A 21,966-nucleotide genomic window follows, 5' to 3' on the forward strand; every position below is an offset into this window, starting at 1 on the left:
GGAGGTGGTGTGTGTGTTGTGGCGGAGTCGGGGGTGGGGGTGGGGGTGGGGGTGAGGCCTTCTCAGCTGCCACAGCCTTCGGAGCAGGTGGTCAGCACGTGCGGAAGGGGCAGGGTGGGGGGTAGGGAAAGGGGAGAAGGAGGGTCCCCGCAACAGATGGCCCAGGCAGGACTGGGGCTTTCAGACAACAGGGTAGGAGGGGCGCTGGCCATCTGCACCTGGAGGCAGCCTGCGAGCTCCTCTCCCTCCCCGCCCAGCGCAGAGAAAAGAGCTGGGGGAAGGGGAGGGCCACTTTTATTAGGACCGAAGTTTCAAACACCGGCCACATCTGGGGGAGACCTGAGGCAGAGGTCAGGGGCTCCCCGTCTAGGTGAGTCTGATCTCCACAATGGCAGTGCGGAGGGGCCTAAGGCTCTCTCACATGTTGGCACACATAAATTAATAGCTGGGTAGAGTTCCTGGATGCTCCCTTTGGAGTGGGGAGAGCAGGATACGGGGGTATGAAGCTGGAATTCCCTAGTCCCAAGCCCAAGGTGGGTCCCCAGACCTGCAGCAGAGAGGGGAGGAGGCCTTAGAGCAGGGGATGGCCTGCTATGGGGCTGGAATCCCGAGATGGAGTCTCTGAGGGGTCTGAGCAGACACCCCTCTGGTTAGGAGGCTTCGGGCAGTGGCTATGCCTGGCGACTGGCCCAGTAGCGGTGGTAGGTGTCCTGGAAGAGGTCCCGGCAGGCGATGTGGGCATGGAGGTGGGCACAGGCCAGGAAAGCCCCCGCCAGCTTTCTGTGCAGGGCATAGGTCTCTTCGGGCGGTGGGCGAAGCCGGTGCTGCAGCAGCACAGGGATGAGGCCCTGCACACGGCGGGCAGTATCACCCGCTCCAAAGTCGTAGGGGCCCTGGGTGGCGAAGGGCTCCCCCAGGATCATCACGGCCTCCACGTGGGCGTCCGAGAATGCCTAGGGGTCGGGGAAACCAGAGGTAACCAGTGTGGACATACAGCCCTCCATTCCCCAAGAGTCTCAAGTATAAACACAAGCCCCCAACTCCCCAAAGAGTAATAGGCAGCCGCCACCCCTTCCAGAGCCCCTAAGAGACAAGCAGCCCCCTACTCCTCCCAAAAGAAAGGGCCCTTCCTGTCCTCTCAGAGCCTCCAGTAGACAAATAGCCCTCACTCTCTCTAGAACAGAGAAGCAGCCTCTGTTCCCCGACCCCCCCCCCCATCCACCAGCAGTCCCCCATTCCTCCCTCTAGAACAGGTAAGTGGTGCCCATTTTCTCAGGATTCCTGAGTAGCCAAGCAGCCCCCATTCCCCCCTCCTCCCCAGAACCCCCAGTACAGATAAGCAGCCCCCTTAGAGTTCCTCACTCATCCACAGTTTCCCCAGTAGAGAGAAGCAGCTCCCCACTCCCCCCAAGAGACACCAGACCCTACTCTCCCAACCTTGGTCTCAAAGCCTGTGAGAAATTTGAGGTCTCGTGATTTCTGCAGGACCCGGTCTCTATCTCTGTTGGCTGCAGCCATCACCACCTGGGGAGACGGATGTGGGCACAGGGTCAGAGGGGTTCAAGGAGGGGTCTGGAGGTGGGAGCTAGAAGCCGGGCCCTGCCAGTACCCACTTCTGTTCTCATCTACCTAAGCCCTCTCACCTAGAAGCCTCTCCTTCCCCACCTTACCCCTGTCTGTGTCTCTCTCAAGACTGTTCCAGAGCCTGGGGGCTGCAGTGGTCAGGTGTTCTGCTCACCTGGCTGGGAAGGCAGAGCCTGCCTGGAAACTACCACAGTGAAACAGCACAGAGGAAAGCAAATGTCAAGTGGTACCCATGGGTCCAAACACTCAATTGGGCAAGTATGTGATCATGACCCAGAACTGCCTCTGAGGTTGCCATCTCTGTGATCACCTGGTTGATGTCTGTTGATGTCTGGTTCCTGCCCTGGACTTGGAGCCCCAGGAAGGCAGGGATCCCGGCTGGGTTTAGTCCCAAGTGGCGCTCACTCAGGAGGCCCTTGGTGAAAACCTCTTGTTTAGCAAATCAGTGTTTGGAGCTAAGCAGCTCTCCAGCCACGCAGGATGGGCAGGAGTTGAGGGCACATGGACAGACAGACAGAAGTGGGAGCCAGCCTGCTTGGGCTCCATCCCAGCTCTGCCACTTGCCGGCTGACTCTGGGGCAAGTCGCTTTGCTTTTGGGGCCTCTGCTTTCTCATCTGTGAAGTGGGGATGATGAAAGCACCTTCCTTGCCAGGTTCTTGGAAGATGAAGGAGGTGTATCTGTGGAGTGCTTCGCACGGTGCCCGCGTGTAGGAAAGGCCATAAATATTGTGAGCTACTATTACTATTAAGAGGTAAATAGGCGGGTCCCTACTTCACAGACGAGGAAACAGGCTCCGAGTGGGGAATAGCAAGGAGATGAGGGGAACTGGGGCGAACCCTTCACCACTGAGTTGCCCCTTCTTGGGAGGAAGGGGGATACAGGATTAAATCTGGCGGTTCTGTTCTGTCCCAGCTCCCCCTGCCCCAGCCTGTCTGGCCATCTGTCACGCCTGTGGTCCTTGGGGGGTCAGTGTGACAGGCCTTTCTTAAACTGGAAAAGGCTGGGGAGGCGGCAGGAGGTCCGTGCTGAACAGGCCTGTGGTGGGGAGGGGCAGGGGATGTCCCAACTACCCAGAGAGGCCTCGGCTTTGTGCCTCGAGTGGCCTGCAGAGAGGGCCCCAAGGAGCCTCTGTGTGTTGGGGGGGGGAGGGGGGAGGGGGGTTACCAATTCCTTCCTGTCCCCATCTAAAGGGTGGCCCCACCATCCCCCAGTCCTCAGGCCAGAACCCCCTCCAACCCCCACCCGCCCAGGCTCCTGGCCTGTCTTAAAAGACCACTCTTTATTCAGGAGTTTCCGAATTCTATGTCCCTCCCCTGCTCCAATCCCTTCCAAGGCTCCCCAGGGCACCTGAATAAAGTACAAGCTGCAAAGCATGGCTTCAGAGACCCAGAGCGACTGGGCTCCAGCCTCACCGCTGGCTCCTGCTCTGTCCGCACCTGCCTGCCCAGTCCGAATGTGAACTTCCCTCTGGTCCTCTAGGATCTTACTACTCAGAGCGTGGTCCCTGTACAAGTAGCTTTGGCATCACCTGGGAGCATGTTAGAAAGGCAGCATCTTAAGCCTAACTCCAGACCAGAATCTGCATTTTAACATGATCATGGTGGTGGTGGGGTTCTCATGCACATTAAAGTTTGAGAAGTGCTGCTCTAGTCGGAATATCCTTTTTCACCCCTTGGCCTTTGCCCATGTTATCTGGCTGGAGTACCCTCCTAGCTCCTTCCTGATTGGTCTCCTCATCCCTCAGGTCTCAACTCTGATGTCTTCTCCTCCAGGAAGCCCTCCCTGACCCCCTAGGTCAGGCCAGGCTCCTCATCCGGTCTCCCTCAGTCCCCCGTGATTCTCCCATCCCAGCCCTGACCACCCTGGTCCTTTCTGTCTGTCCCCCTACTGGACTGTGAGTTTTGTGAAGGCAGAGACCTGGACTGCATTGGTCACTGTTGTCCCCAGTATCGTCTAGAATAAGACTAGCACAGAGGGGGGTCAGAGAACGTTTGAATTGATGACCCAGTGATTAGAAGACCCGAGTTGAGGGACTTCCCTGGTGGTGCAGTGGTTAAGAATCCGCCTGCCAATGCAGGGGACACGGGTTCGATCCCTGGTCCGGGAAGATCCCACATGCCACGGAGCAACTAATAAGCCCGTGGGCCACAACTACTGAGCCTGTGCACCACAACTACTGAAGCCCGCACACCTAGAGCCCGTGCTCCGCAGCAAAGAGTAGCCCCCGCTCGCCACAACCAGAGAAAGCCCTCATGCAGCAATGAACTCAACGCAACCAAAAAAACAAGAAGACCCAGGTCGAATGTCCAATCTCAACAAATTAATGAGATGGTGTTTTCTGTGGGCTCTGAGACAAATCAACCCCTGTGGGTGGGAAGGACGGGCAACATAAAGTGAGGAAACACTTCTTAAAGAGAGAACTGCTCACTAGAGAGCAGCTGGAGGGGAAGTATGTAAGCAAAAGGCTGGACACCAAGGCCCTGGACAGCATCGGGTGTGGGGAGGTGACAGGCTGGCCATCGTGGGCCTTTCTCTTAGGACGCAGCTAGTGAGGGGCTGGGAACATGGGCTGTGTAACCAGACTCCCTGAGTTTGAATCCCAGGTCTGCTGTGACCTTGGGCAAGTGACTTAACGTCTCTGAGCCCCAGTTACTTCCTCTGTAAAATGGGGTTAAAAATGGTCCTCACCTCATAGAGTTGCTTTCTGGTTTAGATCAGTTACCACATGTACAGCACTTAAAACGGTGCCCGACATAATATTAAGTGCTTGGTATTTGTTAGCTGCTATTAATATCACTATTATTTATTTCTTCATTCCAGATATTCTGTTTCTCCTTCTCTACAAGCCTTACTATCTGGCTTGAGGCTCGACCCTTCAGAGACCCCAGGATTGGGGGAACTCACCTCGATATAATGGTCTGTGAATTCAGTCCCAAATGCCCGGCTTGAACCAAAGTCCAGCAAGATCACCTGGAAATGAAGGATGGTGAAAGGGACACTGGGAGTCCACCAGTGCTCCCCATTGTCTATGGGGGTGCCAGGGTCTGTCCCCCTCTCCCCACACGCTGCCCCTCCTGCCCAAGGCCCCGCCCAGCTGCCTCCCCTGGGCTCCTGGCTTCCGGTCTCCACACATCAATCCACCCCCACATGAAGCTCAAGGGACCTGGTTTTTATTTTTGGGGTCCTAGTTGTTTTTATAACAACATGTTTTAGGCTCAGAAAAAAAAATCTGGAGAATAATAAAATATATGGGAAAGTAAAATCAACACCCACAAATCCTACCACCCAGTTTAAAATATAAAACACTACCAATCTAAGTGGGGCCTGATCCTACCTCCTCCCACCCCCACCCTCTCTTCCAGGGTCACCACTTTCCTGAAATTATTTTTATTATTAAATTGTTTCCTGAAATTCCCATGCATGTGTTGCTACATTTTCTATACATATGTGGATCCATGAACAAAACATACTAATGTATTGCATATTTTAAAACTTCATATAAATGGTATTTATGATAGTTATTCTGCAAATTCTTTGTGTTTGACATGGTTTTGCAATTCATCCCCATTGCTCTAGCTCATTCATTCATTTTTTCACCGCCATGTAAGATTTTGTTGCATGAATATATCATATTTATCTGCTTGATGGGCACTGTGGTTATTTCTAGGTTTTGCTATTAGAAGCAGTGCTCGCCGATGTAGAGAACAAACGTATGGATACCAAGGGGGGAAAGTGGGGGGGTGGGGTGGGGTGGGGAGGTGGTGGTGGGATGAATTGGGAGATTGGGATTGACATCTATACACTAATATGTATACAACAGATAACTAATAAGAAACTGCTGTATAAAAAAATAAATAAAATAAAATTCAAAAATTCAAAAAAAAAGGACTTCCCTGGTGGCGCAGTGGTTAAGAATCCGCCTGCCAATGCAGGGCACACGGGTTCGATCCCTGGTCCGGGAAGATCCCACATGCTGCGGAGCAACTAAGCCCATGCGCCACAACTACTGAGCCTGCGCTCTAGAGCCCGTGAGACACAACTACTGAGCCCATGCACCACAACTACTGAAGCCCATGCGCCTAGAACCTGTGCTCCACAACAGGAGAAGCCCGCGCACCACAACGAAGACCCAATGCAGCCAAAAATAAATAAATAAATAAATAAATAAATAAAAAATAAGTAAATAAGTAAAGAATGTAGATAAAATGAACCAAATAAAGTTGAAATGTTTAAAAAATGGCAAAAAAAAAAAAAGCAGTACCCCATGAACATGTGTGTAAGTTTCTCTACGACAGTGGAGTTCAAACTGTTTATTAAAACCCACAGTAAGAAATGAAGATTAGGGGCTTCCCTGGTGGCGCAGTGGTTAAGAATCCGCCTACCAATGCAGGGTACACGGGTTCAAGCCCTAGTCCAGGAAGATCCCACATGCTGTGGATCAACTAAGTCCGTGCGCCACAACTCCTGAGCCTGTGCTCTAGAGCCCGCGCGCCACAATTACTGAGCCCACGTGCTGCAACTACTGAAGCCCATGTGCCTAGTGTCCGTGCTCTGCAACAAGAGAAGCCACCGCAGTGAGAAGCCCACCCACCGCATTGAAGAGTAGCCCCCGCTCTCCGCAACTAGAGAAACCCCGCGCGCAGCAACGAAGACCTAACACAGCCAAAAATAAATAAATAAAATAAATAAAGTTATTTAAAAAGAAAAGAAAAAAAAGAAATGCAGATTATCCTGGGCACCAGTGCACGTGCACATATGAATATAAACATAAAACAAAAGTGTCCTGAAATAATATGCATCCCTCCCATCTGCCAACACATTCTATCTTTTTAAAACAAAAACTGCTGTCGAGACCCAATAAATTGATGTCAGGCCTCATATCACCACACCCGAGGAAGGAAGACACCCGCCCTGGGGTGTGAGCCTTGGAGGGATGCAGGGTGTCTGTGCACTTGGGGGGGAAGAGGGTGTCAAGGGACTGAGGCTGGACTAAGTGGGGCCATGTCACACTCAGCACACTTGATCAGCACTCAGCACTCACTTGATCCTGAGGGTGTTGGAAGCTGTAGAAGGGACAGCTTGGCCAGATTTGTGTTTCAGAAAGACCCCTCTGGGGACAGAATGGCACAGACCACTTTGGAGAACCACTTAGCAACCACGCATGCTGAGAGTTTTTCAGTCCAAACTGTCACCCCCAGGCCTTTGGACAGCCTGTGTCCTTTGCCAAGTATGCTCTTCCCTGCTCCTTAGATGGCTGTCCTTCTCTTGTCTTTCTGGTTTCACCTTCCTTGACCCCACCCACCCCAGGTAGGGTCAGCCACTTTTCCTGGCTTCCCACCGCCCCCTGTGCCCCCCCCATCACTGGCCCCTCGCCTGTGCTTCCCCATCAAGGTATTAACTACAGGTCATACTGTCTGGTGATGGGTCCCTGCATTGGACTGGGAACTCTGGGAAGGCAAGGATCAGGGTTGTCCTGGCATCACTTTCAAGAGGCAGTAGGTGCTTGGTGTGTTCTAAGTGAATGATGGGTGTGGTAATGATGACTGTCTTGCAGAAGTGGTGCTCCCTCTTCTCCACTGCCACTAGGAAGCCACTGCCTAGCCAGGGACTCCATTTCCCAGCATCCCCTGCATCTAGACTAGCCCCATGACCAGTTCTTATCAGTGGAATGGTGAAGGGAATGATGGGTCACTTCCGGCCAAAGCAGTTAGACAGTGGGTTACCCTCTCAACCTCTCTTTCCCCTTGCACTGGAAGGAGAGCCTTTCAAGTCCTAGGGGATGGCGCACTCACAAAAGGGAAGGAGCCTGGGTCCCTGACTCACTGCCTGGAGGAGGGCCACTCCAGCCTGTTACACGGGTAATCAACTACTACTGTGTTGAGCTACTGCCATATTGGGAAATATCTGTTACAGCAGCTAACGTACCCTGACACGCATCACAAGGAACCAACCTGGTGGCTGGAGGCATCATACAGGAAGTTGGCCCAGTTGGGGTCCGTCTGCATGAATCGGAACTCAAACAGCTCCCGGAGACAAAGCCTCAGGAGCTGGAAGCAGATCTGGGGTGGGAAGAAGGAGTAAGAGACATCTCAGAGCCATGTGCCCCTGTAAAACCCTCTGAGGCCTGCAGAGGGACCATGGGTCTGGGTTGCCCTGCCAGCTGTGCCCCAGGGCAGCACCCTCCCTACTGTCCCATGAGCCCCATGTACCTGGTTCCGGATGTCCTGGCTCAAGCCCTGGCACTGGTCCAGCGGGACCCCTCCAGCCAGCTCCATGCCCAGCACCCGCGTCGTGCACAGCTCCTGAATAATGGCTGGCACCCGAAAGAAGGGGTCATCTGCCAACAGCTGCCTGGGGCAGATAGGAGGGGCGGGGATGGGACTTCACACTTCAGGCCCCTGTGGCCCTGCTTGAGGCCTCCCCCTCCTCTGAGGAGTCTTCCATGAACAGTCTTTGTCTTGCCTTTCCTCCTGCCCTCCTCTTTCCTGTCTGTCTGGAGTGATGGCCAATACCTGGTTGGATTGACATTCATTCAGACATTTCATTCATTCACTCATTCAACAAATATTTCCATGGCACCCACTCTGTGTCTGCCCCTAAGCTGGGTGCTGCTGGAGACCCAATTACCACTTCCCTTCCAGAAACACTTCTCTGTTGGTCGCCCCAGGATGAACTCAGTGTATTAATTAAGCTTGATGAGCATTACTTTCTCATCAACTTATCAATTACTCCATCCAAAAAACAGTCACTCATATACAAATCTCCGAGTCCACAGTGATACTCGCTGGCCACTCCTTGGAGTCATTATTCTGAACACTGGCTAATAAAGGGAAAGAACCTTTCTCGGTGTCCATCCCTGTGCTGGATGATGCTGGGTGACAGAGCAGTAGATGAGCCCCAGGCGTGACCCCCCCACACACACAGCAGAGACCACACTCTAACAAACAGACCAATAATAGATTGAGATAGGTGTGTCAATACAAGATTTGGGAGGCAAAGAATATTAGCGAGGCCTCTGGTTGGGGACCTGTGGGACGGCTGGAGTTGGGGGGTGGGGGGACAGGGAGATGGGGAGGAGCCGGGGAAATGAGAAATGATGTGGGTTTTATCCTGAGAGCACTGGGAAATCCTGTGAGGTGGTGGTCTCCCCAGATCCCACACTGGAGTGCTCTGGCCCAGCCCACCTGACACTCTCCATCTCCAGGTCCCGCTTTGGGGGCTTGTATTTTTGTCCTTGTTTATCAAATCTCTGATGTTTGATCCGCTCCTCATAGGGCAGGGCTCTGCTGAGCATTCAGTCAGCACAATTCCCTTTTATCCTCACTCCCCGTGAGGAGGACGCTCTCCCAAGGCCACTGGGCAGATTAAGGCCACCCAGCCTGTTAAGGGCTGACCCGGGACTGGATCCTGACTGGATCCCACATCTGAGCCCATGCCCCTAACCACTGCCTTCTACTGCCCTTTCTCTCGCTTCGTGTCTACAGAGCCGGGCTCAGTGAACGTGTGGGCCGTGCTCCACGCTGCGGAAGGTCTCACTGAGGTGCAATTAATCGCCGCTTATCAGGCTGCCTCTAAGATACAACCACCGTTCCATGTAGCTGTAGTTCATTCATTTTTGATGCTGTACAAATTGTGCTGATGAATATACCATAACTTACGTATCCCCCCTGTTGGGTGAATTTGATAGATTTGGGTTGTTTCCAGTTTGGGGCTATTGCTGCTCTGAGTATTCCGGAAAAGTCTGATGGTGTGCACTGGCATTAAGGGTCACTAGAGTATTTAGCCAGGAGGGCAGCTGGTGGGTTGGATGTGAACACTGAGGCTTGACGATGCCCAACCATTCTCCAAAATGCTTGCATCAGTTTCTCCCTCTGTCCACAGTGTACAAAGGACGCCCTGCAGCCCCGTTCTCTCCAACTCTTGACACACACAGACTGCTTCATCTCTGTTAGTCCGGTGGGTGTAACGGGATCTCGTGTGACGGAGTGCCTGTTGACAAGTCTGTCTCCCCCATCAGCCTGCAGTGGTTCTGTGTCCCATTTGACAGATGAGAAAGTAGAGACATTTAGAGAGAGGAAGTGACCTGCCTAAGCTCACAGAGGACACAGGGTGTGAACGAAGTAATGAGTGAAGGCATGGATGGATGAACAAATGAAGAGGAAGAGTCTGCCAGCCCTACCCCAGGGCTCCAGCTGCCGGAGGCTATGAGGGCATCCACCCCCCTCTCAGCCCGGGAGGGAAGCTGGAGGGACGAAGGGGGCCTCCAGGAGTCTGTAGGGGCCTCAGCTCACCTGAAGTTCTGGGCACAAGCCGCCTCACGACGGTAGTCACATTCCCAAGCCAGTTCCCGCTGCAACACCTGCAGGCTCTGCTCTGCAAACAGGCCTGAGGGGCGGCAGCGTGTCAGGCAGGGAAGGCCACAGCCTGCCCCTCGCCCCCTGCCCGGCCCCTCAGGCTCCCACTCAGGGACGTCTTCTCTTGCCAGTGTGCCTCTCACTCTGTCCCTGTCTCACCGTCCCTCACCCCGTCTGCTCCATGCCTTCTACCCACACTCTCTGGCCACGCACTCCCCCTCTGTCCTTCACACGACTGCGGGCTCCGCGGAAGCCTCTCTGCTCGGGTCTCTTTCTCAGGCACACACAGCGGTCCTTAGGCCCCTATCATAGTCACATCTGCCGCCTATTCTCTGTCCATTTTTCCTTTTTAAAAATATTTTGGCCGCACCTCGTGACACGTGGGATCTTAGTTCCCATCTTAGTTCCCTGACCAGGGATCGAACCTGGGCTCCCTGCAGTGGCAGCGTGGAGTCCTAACCACTGGACCGCCAGGGAAGTCCCTCTCTGTCCTTTTTTCCATACTCTCTCACACTGCTCTCAGTGTCTCTGAAGCTTACTTCCGGGCCTGACTCTCTCACTCTCCTCTCCTCGCTCCCTCGTGCGCGCGCGCACACACACACACACCTCTGCTCCATCTCCCCCAGGCGCTGTCTCACGTGCTACACACATGCGAGGTCCCACTTACGCTCCCTTCCTGTTTCTGTGGCTCTTTCTCAGGCCTCCAGTCCCTCTCCACACACCCCCTGTGTGTCTGTTTCTGGATTTCTGTCTGGGCTCCTGTTGGCATCTCTGAGTTTGTCTTTTTCTCACACGCCCATACTACTCTGGGCTTTCCCCGCCTTGGTGCCCCTTTGTTCTGTCTCAAACACGCAGACTGAGGCGTTCACTCAGGCTCACACACACGGGCGCACCCTGCCCCGAGCTGGCCCCCCGCCCCCCCCATCCAGCCCCGCTTTCCCTCTTCAGGGCGACCCTCCGCCAGTCAGGGTGGACCGGGCGCCTCACCCTCCGGCAGGGCCACGCTCATCTTGAGCACCGCCAGCAGGTTCTGGATGTCGCTCTGGATGCTCTGGGCGACGCCTGGGTACTGGGAGGGGAGGAGGATGGGAGTCACCCCTCTGGGGCGGCCGAGTGCCCAGCCCACCCCCGCCCCACCTCCCCTCTCACCTGGATCTTCACGGCCACCTCTGTCCCGTCCCTCAGCACGCCCTGGTGCACCTGCCCGATTGAGGCAGCAGCAAAGGGCACCTCCTCCAGAGAGGCCACCTTGGCCTGCCACTCCCTGCCGAGCTCCTCTTCCAGAACTCTCTGGGGAGAGTGGTCATGACAATCGTCATCATGGTTTCAGGCAGCCGGGTTCACGTTCTGTGCTGAGTGCTTTGCGCGTTAATAACCCCACTCACCACACGCGGGGCCCTGGGACAAGCTCTTGGCCGCTACCCCACTTTACAGATGAGGAAACTGAGGCTCAGAGAGAGATCTCTTGACCAAGGTGATGAGCCAGGCGCTGGCAGACTGGGAGGCCCAGCCTGAGCCCATACTCCCGAGGCTGTGCGGGCTGATGTGTGGATTGCTATCATGTAGGGTTAAGATTGATAATAATCCTTCATTATACCCGTATATTGTATTATTAACTCAAAAGTTAATGTGATAAAGAAGAGCTAAAATTTACAGAGGGCTTCCTGTGGGCTGGGCCCTGTATAGAGTGGCTCAGAGAAGGGCAGTAATTGCCCAGGGTCACATGGCAAGGGAGCCAAACAGAGCTCAGAAGGCAGGCAGCTGGATTCCGGATTCCACACCCTTGCCCAGGCATTTACTCAGTGCCTGGCGCTGTGCCAATCTATTTACAGACACTCTCTCCTTTAATTAAAAGACCGGTAATAAGAAGAGCTAACACTTGCATGTCGCTCATGGGGTGTCAGGGACCCTTCAAAGTGCTTTACATATACACTGATTTCCATAGTCCCATGATGTGGCCATTGCTATGACTACCACCAATCACAGATGAGGTAACTGAAGCACAGAGAGGGCAGGCCACACGTCTAACCGCACAGGTAGTAAGTGGCAGAGCCAGGGTTTGAACTCCCGAAGTCTGGTCCCTGACCACAGCACTTCACCGCCTCTTTAACAGCCCTGACAGAGCCCTGAGCCTGCCAGGAACTCGACTAAGTGCTATGCACCATTCTCTCATTTACTCATCACAACAATCCTATGAGATGCGTGCTTTAGTGGTCCCCATTTAACAGATGGGGACACAGGCTCAGAGTGAGACAGGGAGCACAGCCATGAAGACAGGAGGGCCAGGCAGGTGGGGCACGCCTCCGTCGCCAGCCTTTCCCCCTCTGGGCACTCACCAGCATCTGCCAGCGGGGCATGAAGTCGGCGCTCTGGCGAACTCGCTCAAAGATACGCTGCAGCTGGGGGCTGATGAAGCTGTTGTCTTGGGAGACATCGGGAAGGAAGCGGTGAGGGGAGAGGCCAGGAGGGGCCCCTGTGGGAGTCTCTCAAGTTGGGGCTTGGTGGTAGGTGGGGTAGGGTGGAACTGAGGTCAGGGGTCAGGAGTCAAGGGTCATGCCGTACCCTGGATGCTGAGCATTTGGCCAACCTTGAGGGCAGCCCCCCGAACCGTACACAAGGTCTGCACAATCCGCTCGGCATTGGCCTCCGAAAGGAAAAGGCTGGAGCCCGGCCGGGAGCCTCCCTCTGGGGTGGAGAGAATAATCATTAGTATGGCAACCACAAAAATAATCAGTATGACACCACTGCACACCTACCAAAATGGCTAAAACAAAAAAGAAGACAATACCAAGTGTTGGCAAAGATGTGGGGCACCTGAACGCCGACACTGCCGATGAGAGTGCCATGGCCCAAGCCCTTTGGAAAGCAGCTGGGAAGTTTCCAGTAAAGCACACACCTATACCTGACGCAATCTGCCTCCTAGGTATATCCCCAAGAGAAAGGCATAAATGTGTCCACCAACAGATACTCCAAGAAGGCTCACGGCAGCGCTATTCATAACAGTCCCAAACTGGAAACAACCCAAATGACCATCAGTAGAACGAACAAAGGAACTGTGGAATAGTCACAGGGTGACTATTACAGTGTTGAATAAACAACCTACAACCGCTCACAGCAACATGGATGCATCTCTCAAATAGAATGCTGAGCAAAACAAACCAGACACATACGAGAATGCACTGTCTGATTACATGCGTATAAAGGAGCAAAAACAGACAAAACTAATCTCAGGGGGTCAGAAGCCAAGACAGTGGTGACCCTTAATGAGGGGGGAGGTACCAGAATGCTGCACGAGAAGAGGTTCTGGAGAACGAGGGCAGCAATTCTCCAAGTGTGTTCTGGGGGCCCCTGAGACCCTTTAGGAGGGTCTGTGAGATCAGAACTATTTTCATAATAATATTAATATGTTATTTGCCCTTTTTTACTCTCATTCACCCACAAATGTTCAGTAGAGTTTTCCAGAAGCTCTGTGACCTGTGATGCTGTCACTGCTTTGACGGCTGATGGAGAGAGAGTGTGTGAGTGTGTGTGTGTGTGTGTGTGTGTGTATTCTTGTGTTTAAAATTTTTTTCAGTTTTAATCTCTAATACAGCAAATATCCATAAATACAACCCCACATAAACAAGTTCTTGGGGTTCTCATTCTATTTTTTAATAGCTTTATTGAGATATAATTCATATATGATATAATTCACCCATTTAAGGTGCACAGTTCAATGGCTTCTAGTATATTCAGTTGTGCAACTATTACCACAATCAGTTTCAGAACATTTTCATCACTGCTAACCTGTCAGCAGTTACCCCCTCCCATTTCCCCGACCCGTCTCCCCTTGAGTCCCTGGAAACCATTAATCTACTTTCTGACTCTGTAGACTTCCCTCTTCTGTACATTTCAGATAAATGGAATCATACGATATGTGGCCTTAAAAAAAAAAAAATGTGGCCTTTTGTCTCTGCCTTCTTTCACTTAGGATAGTGTTTCAAGATTCAACCACACGATAGCATGGATCAGTCCTTCATTCCTTTCTACGGCCGAATAAAATCCCATTGTATGGATATAATACATCTTGTTTATCCATTCCTCAGTTTTAAGGGTGTAGAGGGATCCTGAGACCAAAAAGTTTGAGAACTGCTGTTCTAGGGTTTTTTGATCTGGGTGCACAGATGCATCCACTTTGTGAAAATGAACCACACTATACACTTATGATATGTGCACAGTTCTATATGCAAATTATATTATTATTCAATAAAGTGTTTATTAAGCTTTTATTTATTTCATAAAACACTTATTGAGCTCTTTACTGAGGGCTCAGCCTGTGCCAGGCAGAATTCTAAGTGTCTCTGTGGATTCTCTGGCTGAACCTCCACAACACCCCAGGAAGTAAGAACTACCAATGCCTTAATTTTCAAAATGAGGAAGCAAGAGATTCAGAGAGATACCGTGCCTGGCCCTGGGGCACACAGCACAGAAGTGGCAGAGCAGGGTGTAGATTCAGTCTGGCCTTACCCTAAAGCCTATTCCTCTACCTACCCTCAACTTTTTATTTTGAAAAAGATCCAAATAGACAGAAAGACTGCATTCATAGCACCATGAATACCTGCACACCTGATTCAATGTTTTAACATGATGCCTCACCTGCTTTATCTGTGTGTGTGTACCCAGACACTGACCAATACTTTTGCTGACTGATTTGCACTCAACTTGTGTGAAGAATAAGAATAATCCCCTACACAATCACCGTGCCAAAATCACACCCAAGAAAATTCACACTAATTCTTGAATACCTACTACCCAGTCATATTCAGATTTTCCCAATCGTCCCCAGAAGTCTTTTATAGTTATTTTCTTTTCAAACATCCAACCATGGCTCACACGTTCCATTTGTCAGTTATTATCTTTCTAGTCTCTTTTTCATCTAGAATATCCACCCCTGTTTTTGTTTCAAGACATCGACATGTTGTGGAATCGTACCCACAAATGCTGATCTCTACACAGCCCAGTCCATCTCTGTTGTCCACAGACCCTCACCGGCACTCCTATTTTCATGCTTCCTCTCCTGCTCACAGTTAAGAACGCAACTCTGGATGGCTTACATTATTTTCTCTCATGACCTGCTTCTACTCAACACCATCCTGACAGCAGCTTCACCCTGTTCTGAGCACTCCACCACGACCCTAAGAGGTGGCTATGTTATCATCAGCTCCATTCTCCAGTTGAGGAAACTGGGGCTCAGAGAGGTGAAGCCACTTACCCCAGGTCACACAGCAAGGCCAGGGTGTGGACCCAGGCAGCGTGGCTCACGTACCTGATTGTACACGTCCTCCGGGCAGGGACTTCTTGACCACCTCAGCTAGTGCTCCCAGCCCCAAGCTCACAGCCAGTCCTGGGGAGTGAGAGAGGAGCCTGAGTGCCCGCTTGCCCTGGGGCGATCTCCTCCCCCACCCCCTCCCCACCCCGCTGACCCTCTCTCCTCTCTGTCTCTCTTTATGTACACCTGTCTCCCAACTCTTTGTAGTCAGCTCTTTGCATCCCTCTGTCTCCAAATCAGTCTCTTACTCACTCTCTCCCTGCTTGAGGTTCCCTTGGAGGTGAGACTACCTCTTTCTCCATCCCTCTCTCCTTGTCTCTGTCTCCCCAGTTAGTGGTTCTCACCCCTGGCTGCACACAGAGTCATGTGAGGAGCTTTTGTAAATACGATGCCCAGGCCCTACCACTGAGGTTCTGGTTGAACTGGCCTGAGATGAGGCCTCAGAATTCTTTTTCTTTTAAGCATCCCAGATGATTCTAGTGTGCAGCCATGGGTAAGAAGGCCCCGAAATGATCCCCCCAGGACTCTCTGTCTTCCTATGACTGCTGTTTCTCTGTCCACATCTCCTCTTCTTCATGCTCACCTCTCCTTTTCTAAGTCAGTTATTTCTCCATCTCTGCCCTTCCGTCCACCCGGCATGTCTGTCTAGGCCTCTTTCCCTCAGTTCCTCCTTTGGATGTTAGCTCTCCGGCTCTGATTTCCTCTGCCTCCTCTGTCTCCTTGTCCTTAAAGACATCTCGAGTCACTCTGCCTCTTTCACTGTCACCATCTCTGTAAATAATCATAGTTGGCATTTTCTGAGCACTTTTCTCCATGCCAGGAACCATTCCCAGTGCCTTTTATGCATTGACTCATTTTGTCCTCACACCCTCATGAGAGAAATTTTACAGAAAAACTTCCATTTTACAGAAAAGGAAATCGAGGCTCAGAGAAGTTAAGTAACTTATCCAGAGTCACAAAGTGAGGATGTGGCAGAATCAGCTGTTGAACCCCGCACAGCCTGGTGCCAAAGCTCTAACCAGTGTATTTGACTCCTTCAATCAGTATCTTTAAAACCTGAACCCTGATCCACAGTAAAGAAGACATTTGCATTATAACCGGTAGAGACCGATGTATATATAATGTTTCATGAAACAAGACTTTCCCTTACTCTACATGTACACATATTTTCCATTCTTCTTCTTTTCTTTTTTTTTTTGGCTGCGTTGGGTCTTCGTTGCTGCGCGCGGGCTTTCTCTAGTTGCGGCGAGCGGGGGATGCTCTTCGTTGCAGTGCGTGGGCTTCTCATTGCGGTGTCTTCTCTTGTTGGGGAGCACGAGCTCTATTTGCGCGGGCTTCAGTAGTTGTGGCACGTGGGCTCAGTAGTTGTGGCTCACGGGCTCTAGAGAGCAGGCTCAGTAGTTGTGGCGCACGGGCTTAGTTTCTCCACGGCATGTGGGATCTTCCCGGACCAGGGCTTGAACCCGTGTCCGCTGCATTGGCAGGCGGATTCTTAACCACTGCACCACCAGAGAAGTCCTCCATTCTTCTTTTTAATGCTGGTTGCAACCTGCTAAATTATTTCATGCAGGGCTTCCCTGGTGGTGCAGTGGTTAATAATCCGCCTGCCAACGCAGCAGACACGAGTTCAAGCCTTGGTATGGGAAGATCCCACATGCCACGGAGAAACTAAGCCCGTGCGCCACAACTACTGAGCTCATGCGCCACAACTACTGAAGCTCGTGTGCCTAGAGCCGTGCTCCACAACTAGAGACACCACTGCAATGAGAAGCCCACGCACTGCAACGAAGAGTAGCCCCCACTTGCCGCAACTAGAGAAAGCCCACGCGCAGCAACAAAGACCCAATGCAGCCAAAAAAACCCAAATAAATAAATAAATAATTAAAAGAAAATTATTTCATGCAGGTTGTGACCTGAAGTTTGAATAATCCTGCTGCATGAACCGGGGTCAAGTCACTTCACCTCCCTTAGCCTCCACTTCCTCATCTATAGAACGGAAACAAACACTCATTGATTCAGTGCAGAGACCACATGTGTATGGGGCCCTGCACATTCCAAGTTCTCAATAAACATAACATTCCTCTCTATTTCTCTTGGTTCTACAGGACTTTGTCTTCATTCTTTTTCCATCTCTCCCTCCTCTCTCTGTCTCTGATCCACTCTCTTCCTTGCTTCATTGTGTAAATGTCACCTCCTCTGATCTAGGTTACAACCTCCCACAGTCATACCTACCCCCAAAGTTGGCCAAGCGGCTGACGCGGGAGGTGGGCACCTTGCGTTCTCGAGAACGGTCACTCAGCTGGGAAACGAGGAGAAGGTCTGAGCGGGAAAAGGTGGACACAGCACCCAGGAAGTCCAACCAACCTGCCACCACACCCTTCCCCAAGCTCGGGAGGCCAGCTGCCTTCATGGGGTGTTGCTGGGTGTGGGGCAATGATACCTGGGGCCGGGGTGCCTTCCTGATCCGGGCCTCCCGTGCCTTGCGAATGTCCTCCTCACCCAGGCCCCTGCCAGGCCCATCTTGGTGAAGCTTTTGGGTCCAAGGACCCCCACATGGCCCCTGCAAGAGACGTGAACACCGGTAACGAGTGGAGGACGTACCGTTAGCCTGGCCCTTTTAGACCCCTCCCTGTCCTTTGACTCCCTGAAGCCTCCCTCAGCCTCCTCCCCTTGGAGACCCCTCCCCAGCCTCTTACCCAGCAGAGGGGCCCAGGCCCCAGGGCCCCACAAGGCAGACCAGTAGTCCGGCCCCACCGTCCACAGGTCCCCCGTAGTAGGCCCCCCACCTCCAGCCACATTGTCTGGGGGAGAAGAGGAGGGATTATTCGGGTAGGAATTGTGGGACTGACCTCCCTGCTTTGCCCGTCTTTGCCTCACATTCCTCCGTGTCCACCCTAAGCCTCCCACCACCAAAGACTTCCTCCCCTGTTAACAGGCCCCCAGTTTCGCCTGGTTCCCTCTCTCGTTGCTAAGAACCCATAACTCTTCCCGAACACCTCTCCAAACCACTTTCCCCTGGTCCCACTCCGCGCCGTTGCTAGGGTCCTCCCCCGTTGCTAGACACCCACAGATCCTCCAGGGCTACCTCTCCACTCCTCTGAGCAACCCCCTCGTTGCTAGGCACCGCCTTCCCCTCGGTTGCTAGGCACCCACAACTCTTCCCGTGTTCCCCCCTACCAACCCGGTTACTAGGCACTTCCCCCGGTTGCTAAGCACCCACTCCCCGGCTCTGGGTCAGCTACGCGCCCCGTGGAGGCCTGCATTTCCGGGAGTCTTCTCATGCCCGCCCCCTCCGGTCAGCTAGCGAATGACGGAGGAGCAGATCGCTGACTGGCACAAAATGCGCACCGCTGTACGTGAGGGGGCGGGGCCAGAGGAGGGGCCTCAGGGTGGGCTGGGCCACGGCCGTAGGGTAGGGTAGGGTAGGGTTGGGTAGGGTAGGGTAGGGTAGGGTTGGGTAGGGTAGGGTAGGGTTGGGTTGGGTAGGGTGGGCTGGGCCACGGCCTAAAGGTAGGGTAGGGTGGGCTGGGCCACAGCCGAAGCGCTCACGTGCCATTCTGTGCCCTTACACTGACTTCAAAGTGCGTTGTCCGAGGTGGACCTTTTAGTTTCCTACACGTCTATTTTACAAACATTCCTCTCCTTTACAAACTCCACACCTCTCCTTTGCGCGAACATTTTGTCAGCCTCCGTTTTCCTTGTTTGTACCCCTAGTAGGCTCAACATCTCTCCTTCGAACACACATCTTCTCAGCAAACATTTCCCTTTCACATGCAGCCCCTCCACTTTGCACACTCACCTTGTGCTTCAAATACCCATATTCTGGTACCCAACCTCCTCCCTTGCCCATATAACCCCCCTGCCTTGCTCACCAACTGTTTCCCTCGGTGTGCATAAACCCTCTCACACCCAGCCCTTTGCACACTGGGCCCCTGTTCCCTCCTACACCCGGCTCTCTCAGCTCCCCACCCACCTGCAGGATGGTGTGAGTGGGAGCCCTTTGTTTCCTGTAGGCCTGACATTTTCCAGAGCACACTCAGCCAAGATTCCCAGTGCTGACTCAGGAGCCTTGGCATCCCAGAAAACCAGCTCCCAGCCCTTCTGGGTGTGTGTGTTGTTGATGGTGGAGGGAGGACAGGCTTAAAGCCTGCTTTCCCCCCGCCAGTAAACTGACTCACCCCTCTTCTCACAGTCTGGAACAGAAGCAGCTGGCTGGGACATCTCTCCCACCACTGGGAGAGAGGATATGACACTCCCCACACAGAACTGCCTCCCCCAAACCCTGTCCAACCCCCTTTGTCAGGAATCAGACTTCCCTGTCTCTGTCCCTGTGCTACGTGACCTCAGAAGAGCCTCAACGCTTTCTGGATCTCAGCTTCCCAGCCTGTATGATGCATTAGGGGGACCCTGCTATGACTTCCCATTGGTCTGTAAAGAGATGACTCACTTTATAGCCCTGGATCTGTGCCCAACGCCCCTTTCCAGGTGACTGTTTCAAAACAGAAACCACCCCCTGTACTCTTCCAGACATAAGGGTCTGACTCAGGAGCTAGGTGGCAGCTCACTCTTGGGGGCAAAATATATAAAAAGCACCTATGACAATAACTTATCCTACAGGGCTGTGACTCATGGTACCAAGCCTGGTATCAGATACATGAGATCATATCAGATAGCCTGGTGGCTACAAGCAAAGGCTACAGGCTGGCAGAGCTCTGACCCTCAGTGTCCCCATTTATAAAGTGGGGCCATGGCATCCCCTCTTGCTCAGTGTTAGTGAGAAAGGGATGCAGTGAAATAGTGTCTGTAGAGAGGTTGGCACAGAGCTGGTACAGAACAAGAGCTCTATACGTGAGAGAAATTTCTTATAGAAAAACTGTTCTTTTCAAAATTTCTATTGAGCGCTTACCATACGCTTTTCTAGGCACTGGGGACACAGCAAGGAACAATACAGGCAAAAATCTTTGCCCTCTTGGTGCTGGCTTCTGACGAGAGGCACAATAAAATAAAATACGTAAGTATATGTAATAAGGTGACACTTGTTAAAGAGAAAAATAAACCAGGGAAGGGCAGGGAGAGGAGGGAAGAGTGCGCGTTTAAATAGGGTGGTCAGGAAAGGCCTCATTGAGGAGACATCATTTGAGTAAAGACCTGAAGGAGGTGAGGGAAGGAGCGATTGAAATAGCTGAGGAAAGAATGTTCCCGGCAGAGGGAACAACCAGTGTAAAGTCCCTGTGCTGGAAGATATCTCAGAGAAATAGCAAAGATGCCAATGGGCAGAGTGAGTGAGGGGAAAAGGATTAGATGAGGTCGGGAGGTAAGCAGAGCCAGCTCAGGTACACTAGAGGTAGTCACGGTGAAGACTGTGGCTTTTTTCCTAAGTAGAATGGCAACCACTGAGGATTCTGAGCAGAGGCAGAACTGATTTACATAAAATATTCCTACTTCCGGCTCTTCTTCCAACACCCCCAGCCTCAAAATCAAGTTGTATCACTCGATAGTGACCAAAGGGACTTCCCTGGTGGTCCAGTGGGTAAGCCTCTGCACTGCCAATGCAGGGGGCTGGGGTTCGATCCCTGGTCAGGGAACTAGATCCCACATGCATGCTGCAACTAAGACCTGGCTCGGCCAAAATAAATAAAATAATAAATAAATATTAAAAAAAAATAGTGACCAAAGACCCAAATTTTGGATTAGATGAGCCAAAGTTCAAATCTACACAATTGAGATGTGTGATCTTTTTTTCCCCTTTTTTTGGCCTCTCCAGGCGGCTTGCGGGATTCTTAGTTCCCCGACAAGGGATCGAACCCAGGCCCCCTGCAGTGGAAGCACAGAGTCCTAACCATTGGACTGTCAGAATTCCCTAGATGTGTGATCTTGACTCACCCCTTTGCCTTTCTGTGCCTCTGTTTCCTTGACGGTGCAATGGGGATGACGATCATCCCTACCTTACAAGATTTCGGGTATAAAGCGGTAAGTGCAGCGCCTGGCACAAAGCAAGTATACAAATGTAAATGCTGTTGTAAATAAATTAAAATCCCCATAACAACCCTTTTTACAGATGGGGAAACGGAGGCTCTGAAGAGACAAGTCTGTTGGGAGAGGTCATCCAGGAAGTAAGTGCTGGAGCTAAGATTTGAAACCAGGCATTCTAGCTTCAGAGATTAAGACCCTGGTTTTGCCCGTCATTTAACCCTAGGCAAATTCTTTCACTGCTCTGGGCCTCAGCTTCCCAGTTGGTAAAAGTGACTGGCTCTTGTGGCATTGAACACACATTTTTCAAAACAATCAAGCAATATAATGTATCCTCATTTTACAGGTGAGAAAACTGAGTCTGGGGCTGGGGCAGGGGGTTGGGAGAGGAAGTCACTCGTTCAAGGTAACACAGCTAGGAACTAGCAGAGGCGGGTCTCGAACTCACACAAGTGGAATTCCCAACTCTTCGAAAGTGCTTCCCGGCGCTGCGTGAAGAATGGGCGCGCTGCTGGACTCGTCGCCGGGGGTTATAGGGAGACTAAACTAGTCACTCGAGGGTGTGGGGAGGTAGGGTTAATTGCGAGGGTGCTGCGCGGGGCCCCACTGGTCCGGGACCAGGATCCCGGCGCCCCACACCAGACTTGGACTAGCTCCAGGCGCTCGCGGTTCACCGCGCGAATGGAGACGGGAGGAGCCAGACAAGGCCCGTACCCCTTTACGTCACGTCCGGCGAGGCGGGGCTTCG

At 52.3% G+C, this 21,966-nt stretch overlaps 1 protein-coding gene across 4 annotated transcripts; it reads right to left on the bottom strand.

Annotated features, from left to right (window-relative positions):
* Nucleotides 1–277: 277 nt before the first annotated feature.
* On the bottom strand, nt 278–21,921 carry COQ8B (coenzyme Q8B). 4 transcript variants are annotated; one of them, XM_068528399.1, is made up of 17 exons: nt 21,667–21,921; nt 21,132–21,231; nt 20,155–20,230; nt 17,945–18,049; nt 17,689–17,808; nt 17,481–17,547; nt 15,246–15,323; nt 12,503–12,625; nt 12,277–12,362; nt 11,090–11,230; nt 10,928–11,009; nt 9,878–9,971; nt 7,796–7,937; nt 7,538–7,645; nt 4,491–4,556; nt 1,438–1,524; nt 278–953 (listed from the first exon to the last, which is right to left on the bottom strand). In XM_068528399.1, the coding sequence occupies exons 2-17, from the start codon at nt 21,185–21,187 to the stop codon at nt 672–674; spliced, it is 1,713 nt and encodes a 570-aa protein (XP_068384500.1). In that variant the 5' UTR covers nt 21,188–21,231; nt 21,667–21,921; the 3' UTR covers nt 278–671. The 4 variants fall into 4 exon arrangements, with proteins under 4 accessions (XP_068384500.1, XP_068384503.1, XP_068384502.1 ...); XM_068528402.1 differs by lacking the exons at nt 20,155–20,230; nt 21,132–21,231; XM_068528401.1 differs by lacking the exons at nt 20,155–20,230; nt 21,667–21,921 and having other exon boundaries at nt 21,132–21,202.
* Between the last annotated feature and the right edge of the window lie 45 nt (nt 21,922–21,966).

Source organism: Eschrichtius robustus, chromosome 19, assembly GCF_028021215.1.
Source record: "Eschrichtius robustus isolate mEscRob2 chromosome 19, mEscRob2.pri, whole genome shotgun sequence".
Taxonomy (NCBI): Eukaryota; Metazoa; Chordata; class Mammalia; order Artiodactyla; family Eschrichtiidae; genus Eschrichtius; species Eschrichtius robustus.